This window comes from Anomalospiza imberbis, chromosome 5, assembly GCF_031753505.1.
Source record: "Anomalospiza imberbis isolate Cuckoo-Finch-1a 21T00152 chromosome 5, ASM3175350v1, whole genome shotgun sequence".
NCBI classification, from domain to species: Eukaryota; Metazoa; Chordata; class Aves; order Passeriformes; family Viduidae; genus Anomalospiza; species Anomalospiza imberbis.
The window spans coordinates 64,952,409-64,965,667 of NC_089685.1; the positions used below are offsets into that span (position 1 = coordinate 64,952,409).

Below are 13,259 nucleotides of genomic sequence, written 5' to 3' on the forward strand. Positions count from 1 at the left end.
TTTCAAATGCATATTTCTCAATGTATAATTTCTCTTTTATCTCTAGCAAAAGTATGAGGGAAAATTCAGAAAGAAACCAAATTGATATTTAAGAAATAGAATAATTGAAGGAAAATAGTCTCTGTCATGGCAGCTTACAAACTGATGGTTACATGAGGGCAAAATATTACACAATGCTTTTATGAAATGTGTTCTTCCTCTTATGTAATCCAGATAATTTTAGCACTACTGTGAATTCTCCTAAGCCATTTTTATCTATAGTTATACTAAAAATTTTTCACTAGTCTTTACAAAATACAGTGGCAGCAATCTTTTAAGAAATGAAGGATTCTTTTAGTAATGGTGATTGCTTTGACATCAACACTAAAATTATAGGGCTTGTTTTTAATTTTTTTATTCTAATTGCTTTTAAGTGATTTATATTCTTAGATTTTTTTTTGTAGTTATTCAGAGGAAGAGATTTTTTTTTCACTAGGTTATCTTGTTTCTTAGGGTTTTGTCCCACTTGCCAAAAGGAAATATAATTTATTTATTTATTTTCTTGCTGGTATTACAAATTCTCTATCAATATGTTCCTTTTCATTCAGCGTCTTAACATATTGGTAATTTGGCTCTGTACCTACTGTTAACTTATTGCTTCTATAGCCTCTGAAAAATTCTGTTGATGATTACTGGCAGCTTATTTAACTGAGAACACAAAATATCAGCCTGTCACTTAAAACTAACTCAACTATTTTGTTATTAATTAAATTAATCTGCTTGGGAAATATCTGATCTGTTTGGGAAAAAATAATTTACAAAGTAAAATCTTATGTGGTAAACAATTTTGTATACATTTAAGCATGTTAAATAAATTCAGTTTATCACCAGTAAAGATCTCTCAGAATGTTTCAGGATTGATAGGAGTAGCCTGTCTTGTATCACTCTGTAGTTGTAAAGATGTATTTTTTAAATGGGAGGTTTTCCTTAGCCATCTTATCTTTCTCTTTTTTACTCCCTGAGCACTTTTAATCACAGCATAAATTTGGACTAATAAAAGAGAGCATTTAATTAATCACACATTTTATTAATTTCCCAACTCTATCCAATATCCTTCAATCTGGAATTATTTAGGAGTGGGCAATACAAATCTGCTTCATCTCTTTATGCTTTGGAGTTTGCATTTAAATTGAAACATATGAAAAATACACAAGTTTTGGTTGAGTGATAGACTTTGAGCCTTCAGTAAATTAAGACACTGCACAGTTCAGTATGTTTCATGTAAACAGTAGTTTAATAATTATAAATACCCTAAAATCTTGGCCTCTTCTGTTTATCCAACGTTCATCTATCCCTATTAGCCTTCCCTGTTTTTTCCAATAATGATGGCAATTTCCACTGCTTATCACTGGTAGTTCTGCCAAAGGCTGTGCCCCTTCCTTTTTGCTCTCACTGTATATGGCGGATATTCTGTGAATCAATTTGCAAAGCTACGTTCTGTCCTTCAGATTCTGAAATCCATGTCAGAGCTGTAACAAACTGCCTATGAATAAGGACTAGACAAGTGACCTAATTACAAGCTCTTGCGTATTTACATTATTAACAGAAAATCTGTAATTATTAAAACTCTTTATGCTTCTCTGTGAGCCTGCAAATTGTATGCCAAGTTGACTTGGGTATGCTGGTGTGCCTATTGACAATGTCCTCCTGGCCTAGCTTGGTTTGTGTGTCCTGTTGTGACATTGTACCTGTATTGAGTAGTAAGCAGGGGCAGGGACTGTTTTATTATATGTTTAGCACAATTTGTGCTCTAGTTCTCTGTATTTCATATACAGAAAACTTATGCCAGAGAATCAATATATTATCAATTGGTGCAAACTCAAGCAGACTTTAGTTCACTTTGTTCATGAAAAATTGCCAGCAGTTTCTGTATTAAATATCACTGGAAAAGACTTTCCAAATATAATGGTAGTGTTTACTTTGCCAGGAAAATATGGTCAAAGGCAATGAAAGTTTCAGGAAGTAAAGCAGTGAAAATTGTCTATAAATCTTAAGCTTACTTGCTGTAGTATAGACAAGAAGAATATATTCATGCACAAGCACACTGTTATAAGTTAAAAAGAGCTACCTAAAAGTTCTGGGACATCTTAAATAATATATAGAAATTACTTGCAACTATATTTTTTAATCCGTGTGATTTGTGTAAATGCTCTAATGCACAAGAATAAAACATTCTGAACGTCTACTTCAAGTAGTAAGCCACATGTACATTTAGAAAGAGAGATACATCTAGTTAGTCAGTCTGAATTTCTCTTGGCCCCGTTCATCCTGAGGTTCAGCATTCCCTCTAAGTTAAAGCAGAGTTTTGTAACTGAACTGTCTGGTAACAAGGGCATTTCTGCCTTCTGGATAGTTTTTAGGTCAAGGGATCTGATTCACTTGTTAGTTACTCACTATTACCATGAAATCCTGCCTAGGGCTTTTAAGATTTGTGTCAGCATTCATCTCCATGACATCTTATGCAGGATTACACATCTGCATCTTACAAGTGTGCTTTCAATCTCCATATTCTCAGATTGGTTTTTAGTTCAGTTTCATGATATTTCCCCTCTTGTTCAGAAAATCACCTTCGTTGTGTACAGATCCTTGCACTGTTTCTATGGTGTGCCTTTTAAATTCCTCTTTTGAACAAATTGTTCATAATATAGATCTCATTTCCAGGATGTGAGATTCATTACTATTGTCTGATGGCTCAGAGTTATAAAGCACAGATTGCCCTAGAATGCAGGGCAGTGTGGAATCTCTGTAAGCATTTTAGGATCATGTTCTGATATGACAGGAAATATCATAGTAGAATAGACTAAGAAGCAAGAAAGCATATGTGGAAAAAATGGCATTAAAGTTTGTATTCCTCTCCCAGCTCTATGAATTACATGTGTAAAGGTGGGTTAAGTTCTTGTACTCCCTTTATGCATAGCAGAACTATCTTCTGGTTCTGAAGTTGCCCCCAGATAGATTTGTTTGCCTTACACATCTACAAGAAGTTCTTCTCCTGTTCTAATTCACTTTCTTACAACATGTGTGCTTTCATCAAGGTGCATATTGCTTGCCTTTCCTCCAGTGGGGAATTTTGATGAACAGAAAGACTTCTGCCCATGCCAATTATCATATCTTTTTCACCCTTTAACTGGGTAATTGGAGGATAAATCCTATTCCTCATCCTCAAAGCTGTTGATTCAGTATGCCAGAACATTCATATTTCTTAGTCTCAGATCATGGTACAGCAATAGGAAGTTGTCACTAATGTAGTATGTATTTTCCATTAAACAAGGATCCTTATTAGTACAGAATGATATATACAATCTTAGTCAAGGTGCAACTGCTTTTCATCTTTGTGGTTCAATCTCATAGAAATAAAATTTAGTGCTCTGGCTTCCTCTTACAATTGAACCTCTGTGGATTTCATTGTTGATATATACATCACTAATTTTTATCCTTGACAGAATCAGAGCATGGTTGAGGTTGGAAGGGAGCTCTGGGAGTCATCAGGTCCAACTCCCCCTTCTCAAGCAGAATCTCATAGAATAAGTTGCTCAGGATCATGTCCAAACAACTTTTGAACATCTTCAAGGACTGAGACCCTACAACTTCCCTGGACAAACTGTACTAGTACCAGGGTTCAGTTGCCTGCAAAGCGGGAAAAAAAAAAAAAAAAAAAAAAAAAAAAAAAACCAAAAAAAAACCAAAAAAAAATAAAAAACCCAACAAAACAAAAACAACGTTCAAACAGAACCTACTGTGTTTACGGTGTTTCAGTTTTCCCCTGTTATCTCTTCTGTCACTGGACATGACCAAGCCTGGCTTAGACTTCTTTATAACCCTCCCTTTAGATATTTGTACACATTGATGAGATCCACTGTAAGCCTTCATTTGTCTAGGCTAAACTGTCCCAGCTCTCTCTGCCCTTTCTCATAGAAGAGATGCTTCAGTCTCTTAACAATTTTAGTGTCACTCTCTAGTAGTTCCATCTCCATCTTGTGCCAGGGAGCCCAGAACTGAACAGAGCATTTTTGGTGTGGCCCCATCAGTAGTGAACAGAAGGGGAGCCACCTCTCTGGACCTGCTGTTAACACTTCTCCTCGATGACAAAGAACTCTATCTTAATAGCAGCAGGTCCACCAAATACTTATGCCAGTAAGTAATCAATCCAAAGAAAATTAAATATGACACCAAGAGGATAATAGGCTTTTTTCAAGATTGCTGATGTCAAGCCTCTTTCAGTAATCAGAACTATAGCTATCAGTGACTTTTCTGAGAACTTTTCTCATTCCCAGAAACTTCTGAGCCGCACATTAATCTCTGTGGTTGCACAGTTGTTGCAGAGTTATCCCATTTTGGAGTCAATTGCACTAACTGGAAGTATCCTGAAGATATTGTTTGAGTAAGGGATTCTGAAACCATCTCTAAGTAACTCTGAATATTTAGTCTTCTCGTTCCAAATAAACCTGGGAATCTTCAACTGGACTGCTTCTGAAAATGGAAATATTAGGTGTTTTTTTGAGATATGTTTTTCCTCTATATATTCTCTTACCGATTTCCGTCTCCTCTCTGTTATACTGTTAGTATAAGTGATATGCAGGATGTAGATGTCATTGGGCATGCTCTACTTTTTACCTCCATGTACTAAGCATTAGTAGGACATATGTACAGTTACAGTGTGCTCACATCCTATCTCAGGATCTCCAATTATTTCTAAATATCCTGTCATTGCATTGCTGTAACTCTGATGCGTTCTGACACAACTAATTAATAATGAATTACTTTTTTTATTTCAGAATTTGGTTTTGTATGTGTGTATCTTTAAGGTCTTTCTACCATAGTAAGCATGACTTGGATAAAGTATAGAAAAAAGAAATTCAAGCAGTAAAAGCTTTAACATTTGTCACAAATAAATTTCAAAATCTAATTTACTATCAAAAAAAAAAAGGTAAGTCAGATACTCAGTGAGATCTAGTAGTGCTCTAGCTAATGATAATGCTATTGGATAGGAAGTTATTCTGTTCAGATTTTTCAGTAACAGCAGTATAAAATACTAAGTAGCTTGTTAAGAGAGTGTGGTTTTCAGTACTACCAATTTTACTTGAGCAAAAGTCTGCTCACAAAGAATTTTGTGTCAAGTCTGCAAAATCAAGTTCATAGACATCGTAGGTAGAATTTAAATGGCACGAGCATAGGCATCTAGAGCTGTTGGGGGTGCCTTAGGGTATCCAAGGCAGCTGTATGGGGCAGATGTGAGGCAGATCAAATGTGAACATCAACTGGACCAGCAGCTGGACACCAGGATGTCCTAGGGCATCTCTCACCACATAACTGAATTGACCTTCTAGGGTGTGATCCAGTTTCACATTAAAACATCTAATTGTAAATGTCCACATGTAAACTCTCTGACTCTGCTGAAAAGTTGTGTTCCACTGATGGTGTTGACTAGATTTTCACTGCCTGTAATAGGAATTTAGAAATTTTGCACAAATGCAGGCTTGTTAACAGGGAGCTGTATTCCATTCCTACTATATTATATAGTTATTAATTTTACAGTAGAACTGTGACAGTATTTTTGGTTTTGTCTTGAATAATAATAAATGATTTTGTATTCTAGTATTTATTCTTGCCTATTCTGTGTTTTTTATGTATAGATAAAATAGAGGGGGAATAAATTTATTTTCCAAGTGTATTTACAGAAAGATTAATTGGTATTTTAAATGTCACAATATTTCTCTTCTAGACAGAAAAAGGGAGTGCCCTACATGAAGCAGCCCTATTTGGAAAGGTGGAGGTAGTACGCATTTTGCTTGAAACAGGTAAATCTGATTTACAGGAAACACTGAAAAATACCCTTAATTTTCCTAAGTTGGTGTAAGCCTCCTTAAGTTTTGGTTATACAAATTACTTTTCTCTTTATCAGCCTTTGCAAATCTAATCACATGTACTTCTCATTAAAACGGTGTTCTTTGAGAATAAGAAATTCCTATACACAGAGAACAAAGGTGATGTTCAAACTCAGAAATTCCATATATGACTCAGTGTATGCCACTGTATTCTGAGAATAAATGTATTATGAGAACAAAATGGCTACATAAAATTTTGTTATTCACTCTGAAAGGCAGCCAAGAATACTCTTTGATGTAGAGACCAGAAGATTCATGTTCACATTTATTTCCTTCAGTCAGCTATTCCTAGCATACATACCATTCTGCTTCTTCATTTCCTGGATAAACTGAGTGCCTGCAAAGAAAGGGGAAGGTACTGTGTCTCTGAGAGTTACATTTGTCCTGAAAGAAAAGAACAGGGATATAAAGTCCAAACAACCCATCTACTGTATAATAAGTTTCAGAATTGTAGGTGAATTAGTCATCTAGATAGCTGTCTTATCAGGTAAATGGTAAAACCAATGAGAATGAAAACATCTAGAAATAATTTCTTGCAGCTCTGTGAACTTCCATTACATGAGGGATCTCATTGTTTTTATTATCAGTTCTTGTGGTGTTACTTACATATTGCAAAAGAAGGTATATCCTAATCTCAACTAGTGTATCCCTGATCTCAGACCTGTTTTCAGGAAAAAAATGGTCCTTCCAAGTTGCTCCTCTGTTTGGATGAAGAAGGAGACTGAAAGGGATCTTCACCTGCCCTTGAAAGGCAGGGCCTTTTTATTTCCTAAAAAAGGAAGGACTGGGGAACATCACACAATCATAAAAAGCCCTTTAGAACACAGAAGAAGCCCACCTTTTTCAGGTTAATACATGTAACAGCCTCTACCAGCATACAGTTGTCACGTCAGTGGAGTAGAATCTTCGCTGTGAACTCCTTCAAACCCAAATGCTCTGCACTTTTGTAATTCCCCACCTTCTGTCTTTTGTACCTAACAATCCCCTCTTTTCTAGTTCTGCTTCAAAAAGAGTCAGAAGATGTTATAAGTAGATACTACAAAGGAAAGATGTGAGTTGGTGTGTTTGGCCTCTGAAAGTCAACTGCCACTGCTAAATAGCCCAGTAATATTTTGGGTTTGTTTTCAGTGAGAAAGTTTTGTGTTTCTCACAAAACAAATTATGAAAATGTCCATTGTTTCCATGGAAACTCCTACAAGGCAAAGGTAGAGAGTCATGCAGTACCCTGTACAACAGGCTCTGATCCAGGGCAAGCCTCAAACTTAATTCACAGTTGAAGCTAAATTTTGTTAGCAGTATGGATCATCTGTGAAGAAATCCTGTGGCTCTTCATGGTGCCTGTATACTACACATGGATATTTTGGTCTATTCACGGCATGAATTTTGAAAATGTTGCCATGAAGTACAACTTTATTAACATATAGATAAAAAAATTTTCAGTCTTGGTCCTGAAACACATACTGGTACTACGGACTAGAAAGTTCCCAATGAATTAAAGCAGTTTGGAGAGAAACAAGGGAAAAGCATTTGGAGAATTTCTTGGTTTTACAAAATATACTTTTCAGGATGGCTGTTTACGAACCATCTGTTAAAATAATTCCAAATTTGATTACTTTATAACCCCATGATATACAGAAACATAAAAGCCATCCATGTCAGCATATGAATTTTAGGCTACTCAAGCTTTAAACACAAATGTATCTTGTACTTCAGCTGTAATGCAGATGTAAAACTATTCACTTTTAATTTGTCAGATATTTCAGTCTGATATAACACATTTATAATCCGAAGCATTTAGGATTAAATATTCCACCACAGATCCATTTCTTTTTCAGGAATTGATACCAACATAAAGGACAGTTTGGGTAGAACAGTTTTGGATATACTTAAAGAGCATCCATCTCAGCAGTCTCTCCAAATTGCAGCTCTACTTCAAGGTAAGCCATATTCAATTACGCATTTGTTAGAGACAATAGAGAAATATTATTGTATATAGTAATTTCTACTCTATAAATATTTCATTACATAAAGGAGCAGTCTTTTGATTTAAAAAGACTAGGTGAACAACAGTAAGTTGTCCTATATCTGAATTTTAGAGTAAACGCTTTCTTTTTTGTGGGCCACTGACTTTAGCATGGTGTGTCACTTATAGTCTTTTAACAATCTTCATCACACCATAACATATTGTAATATTTCAATAGCAGTTCCATTAATTGTAATGATAACCTACAATTGAAATGCTTGATTTCTAGCAAGTAAATGACTGAAAGATGATGACAATTTTTCAAACCATTTCATTATATTTTTAATTTTCCTTAAATTAAAAACAAAAAATAAACCAGGCAGTATCTCTTGTTATTATAGGAGAAATAATAAGTTTTTCACACATGCATTTGTTCTCATTCCCCATCTTACTTTCATGGTGTAGGGTTGATGGAAGTTCATTGTTTACTTCAATCATTTACTCTAGAAGATGGCAGTAAAGTGCTGAAATGTGAACTACAACATAACTAAGTATTAAACGTAGTTTCTTCTCTTCTATGGAATTTGTTCCCTGCATTTTCAGCTTAGCCTTTCATTAAGTGCATTTGACAGAGGAGGTCCCTGCAGGTATCAGTGCTGCATCTTCATCTGTATTGATTATTCCCACCATTAAATAAGCCATTTTAATCAGTTCAGTGTTGGTTCTACACATGAACTATCTCATGTTACAGGCTCCCTCATAACTGTAATTTATAAGAACATTTCTTAGAGAAAAGGAGGTCATGTGGCCATACGGTGTCATTTCTTTTCTGAATAACTTCCAAACTAGTTGACCAGCTTCCATGAAGTTTTCCAGTAAGATGACGGACTGAAGATACAAAGTTTCTATAAGTATAATGAAAATTTTGCAGGCTGTAGGAAAGGTATTCCTGTAAGGAGCAGATTCATGTTAGAGCTGAACCAGTTAACAGCTTGCCTTGAGGTCTCCCTCTCTCCCTTCTTCTTATTTTCCTTTGCCTTTTCCCTCAATTCCCCCCTTCCTCCTCCCCTACTTCCACCTACACAATTCCCTGACATATTCTCCATTTACATGAGACTTCAAAGTGACTTGATTCAGTTCATGAGCCAGTAGAATACAAAATATATATTTATTATATATATATAAAATAATGAAAAAATATATAAAAAAATCTATAACTATACTTTCTGTAGTTTTAATTAGCTTGCCTCCTGTGTGATTCAGGTCTCAGAGTTACCTCTGTCCCAGGTAGCCGACAGTAATGTGCATTGAAAAGTGGAGGAAGAAATGTGTGGGGGACACAGGACTTTCCCTGTCAGCAGAAGGGAGTTTCTAATTTGAGTCAGACTTAAACTTCAACCTTTAAGTCCTCACAGAACTGCAGCATGAACATACTACCATGTAGAGAAAAAGAGGATTCATGTCATACTGGAACTTCTTCAGCGGCAGGAAAAGGGTCAGTCAGACCTCCCACTTTCTTAGACATCCAAATCAGTCATCCTTCAGGTATTAATCTAAGATTCATCATAAAATCCCATCACCAGCTAAACTAATTTTTATTTTAATACCTCTTTATTGTTCCATTTTATCCTTATTGTGATAACCTTGCAGTCTCAACCCCACTGATGAACAATTTTTTCAAGTACCCTTGCTCTATGAGTATTAAAGCACCACACCCCCTCTTGTGCGCTTGTCATCTTGATGGATCGGTACGTGCCCTCAGTCTTTACCACACACACACAGAAAAAGAAATATATTAATTTCAATCCTTTTTGTTGCTTTGACATGCAATCTTTTTCAGAAGTGTACCTTGAAGTATAAAAATGTCTGCTTAGTAGTTTCAGCTCTTATTAGTGTGATGAAACTGTCCTGTAATGAGCAGCTGTTTATTATTGCTCTCTGCCTATAATCAGAAGCGCTGTGCAAGAATGAAAAATGGCTACAAAGATGCCATTGTGACTCTTAACACAACATGAGGAGATCCTTCAGAACTCACTTGGGGAACTTACATAGATTTTTTTTCATCAGCAAAATATTCACTGAATCTTTATCCATCAAAGTTTGAGCTGAAGTTGAAAAAATCAGGAGTAGCAGGATTCAGTACTAGCACTACTGATGATGTAGTTGATCTACCCTCCTCTAAAAAGACAGCTGACTATATTCTTCACTAAAGTGTGGGTATTTATCCTATTGTAGTCGAAAAATCAGTGAAGCACTAGAATTTTTGGAATCCTGAATGTGCTATAATTGAGTTTGACTTCAGTGCATAATGAATTCCATGCTAAGAAAGGGCAATTACTAAGAGCGATTTAGTGGCTTCCAAATACATTCCTGTTAAGGCTGCTGTCTTCAGATGGTTGTCTAGATCAGCTTACATGGCTTTTTCATGTAGACTTATAGGAAATAGAAATTAAATTAATGATGTCAGACAATTACTGGCCAGATTTTTAAAGTTTCTTGCTAATTTTGTGCCTTATGCAGACATAGTGGCATTGATTTGTTCTTTCACCTTGTTGCCAGGATAGACTAAGATTTTATCACCAAGCATTCTCATTATTTTTTTCTGGTTCCCCCTTGCACTGTTCTGAGTGTCACTTTACAGTTTATAGTATTAACATAGCATAGTATTTGTCCCTGTCACAAAACATTAGCTTTCAAAATATAAAACAAAGGCTGAAAGATGCATATGAACAGGCTGGCAGAAATGGGCAAGGAAATTATGTGACTGGTATTACTGGTAGGCCTGTTATGCAGAAGGATAACAGCATTGGAAAAAATGTTTAGAAATAAAATGAGTTGGCTTTAGGGATATTTATAAGAAACTTCTTTGAAGGAGATAAAAATAATTTCTGTGTTGAGAAGCAGTTAATGGAGGTAGTAACACTATTATCCCATGAGCTGATACTAAACCCAGTAGGGCTGGTAGCCACCTGTGAATAAATGCCCTCCCAGAATTTAAGAATTGTGGATAGAAATTGTTCTTCTTATTTCAAAGAATATTTAGAAAACTAATTTTTACAGATTGTAGGTTTAAAGAAACAAGGCCTTTTGCCCATGAGGTTTTAGAAGTGATCCTAGCATTCTTGTGATTCTTAAATCTTTTCTCACTATCCTGAGAAAAGAGCAATAGAAGTTTCTGCAAAAGTTGTTGGTGGTGGTTTTTTTTTTTTTTTTTTTTTTTTTTGTGGGTTTTTTTGTGTTTGCAAAGGCTGCCAGCTTTTTTGAGATGTTGGCACATAATCTGATAGAAGGAAAATAAATTAAAAGATCACTTTAAAGAGCAGCCTGAAAAAGGCTGAGTAAGCTATGCAACACCTAAATGTTTTTTTTTTCTGCCTGTTAATTATAGTTGAAATTAATAGAAATGATAGTTCAGGCATTGCTTCAATGTTTTTTGTATATGTTACATCATTTTCTGTGTCTTCATCAGGTCTAGTAGCACTGAACTCACTTAAAAATACTTATTAGGGTTTAGATTCTTAACATAGTAAGGAAGAAATAGCTGTATAAGTGCTATGTACTGGAAGAGAACTAGGATACCGTGCCAAGCACGGCCAGGCTACTGGACGCGTTTCATGGGTACAGTGAAACAGCAGCACTCGGTGCTGAAGCAGTTAACAGTACTGGCACTTAGGGCTTTTATAATTAGGCATTGGAGATAAAAGGGATGTTGCCAAAGCTAGTAGGCCTAAAATTAAACCAAGCAGCTGTGTTTTAGTTTCAGCACATGTGAACGTGACGCAGGTGCGAGCTGTACTGTCTTTCAGCTCTTTCTCCACAGCCCACTATGCTCTCTATTAGAATCTTGCTCTTTTACTAATTCTAGAAGCAGAGTTCTCGTTATTATGAAACAAAGGAGATAGTAGATAAACAGATGAAAAATGGTATGAGCCCCAGTAAACGCTGCTGCATAGAAAGTTTGGAGGGAGATGCAGTGGAAAACTATTTCCTCTCTTCTGCTGAAGCTTCTTAGGAACCTAACATTGTTTGTACTGGTTACCAAATTATTCATAAATGGAAAATACATAAGCAGCTGCAGAACCAGAACTCCTTTCTCTTCCTCTCTGCTTAAATAGCTTTGGTGACATTAGCACTGGCTTTTTTTTTTTTTTTTTAATCTCTTGCTCTTTCTCTCCTGTTCTTTCTGTGGACAAGTAGATCTTCCATTCCCTTGAGTGTAGGAGGCCAGCCTCGCTGGAAGAATGGAATAGGTTTTCAGTCAAGGATTTAATTACAGCTGCATGGGATGAAAATAATTGAGATCTTAATTTCCCTTCCTTGTATTGTTTCTGTTTTTATTTTTTGTTTTGATTTGTTTATGGGTTCATTTTGTTTTGTTTTTCTGGGGAGTTGTCAAGTTCTGTAGGCTCTTGTGCAAAGGCTGTCGAGCATTGACTGCATTCATGAATTAATTTAACTACTATTGTTGAGACTGGAAGTTTAGCTGCATCTTTACCTATTTCACAATCATAGGAGTATTTCAGTGCCTGTTTCTCTTATCTTCCCTGAACACATGCACAAAAACATTAATTGATTTCAGCTTTCTCTGCGATTCAGCTTAACTTGAATAGTTTAGAAATTGTCCTCTGAAATTTAGGAGACTGAAGTGAACCGGCCTCCATCTCAGCTTGTCTGTCACCTTAGCACACCTTATAATGGTAGGTACCAGTCAGTTTCCTGCTACTGCAGCTGCTTTAAAGAGAGGAGGAATTGGGTCACGAAGCCTCCAGTGGGTTCCTTCCCATGGGGGCAAGTGAGCTGTTTTGGGAGGAGCTTTTTGAGAGCTTCCTGACTGGGGTAGGACTTGGGGGAGCTGCAGAATCCTCAGACAAGTTCTGTAAGAGTCTTAGGGAGGGCAGAGGTTTTTCTGAAGATTGCTGCCCTTCAGGAAGATGTGAAGGAGGTGTAAGCACCCCTCTGCAGGGATATTGGCTATGGAGGGGACTGGTTTCTGTACAAGTTTTATTTCTCTAATCTAGTTACTTGTAGAGTCTTCTGCTTAAAAATGTGGGTGTTCATATTTATATTCTGATCAAATTTGGCTGGTTTTGTTTTCTAAGAGTTTTAAAAAGCCTTTTGGTCTCCTTAGGGGAAAAAATGTTCTGGAAAGAATTATGTGTGAATCTACTGCATGGCATGGCTGAAGTGGGGTATAAAAACAAAAGAAAGGAGCTTATGCTTAATTTAAAGGAAAATAAGGATTAAAATAAGTTGTTTGGGATATTTATTTTCCATTAAAATAAAAAGTTTTTTGAGGTGAATATAACCATTACTCTAAAAGCTAAGGTTTGTAAACAAAGCAAAACTCTCAACCTTACCAACTCAGTGAAAAA

The 13,259-nt window shown here is 36.0% G+C and overlaps 1 protein-coding gene across 8 annotated transcripts in view; it reads left to right on the plus strand.

The window, feature by feature from the left end:
* ANKS1B (ankyrin repeat and sterile alpha motif domain containing 1B) overlaps positions 1–13,259 on the plus strand; it is a 401,048-nt gene that overhangs the window by 59,531 nt on the left and 328,258 nt on the right. For all 8 annotated transcript variants that reach the window (XM_068191650.1, XM_068191661.1, XM_068191653.1 and 5 more), the window contains exons 5-6: positions 5,762–5,837; positions 7,760–7,861. In XM_068191650.1, coding sequence (XP_068047751.1) covers positions 5,762–5,837; positions 7,760–7,861 — 178 coding nt within the window. The remainder of the gene's footprint in view (positions 1–5,761; positions 5,838–7,759; positions 7,862–13,259) is intronic.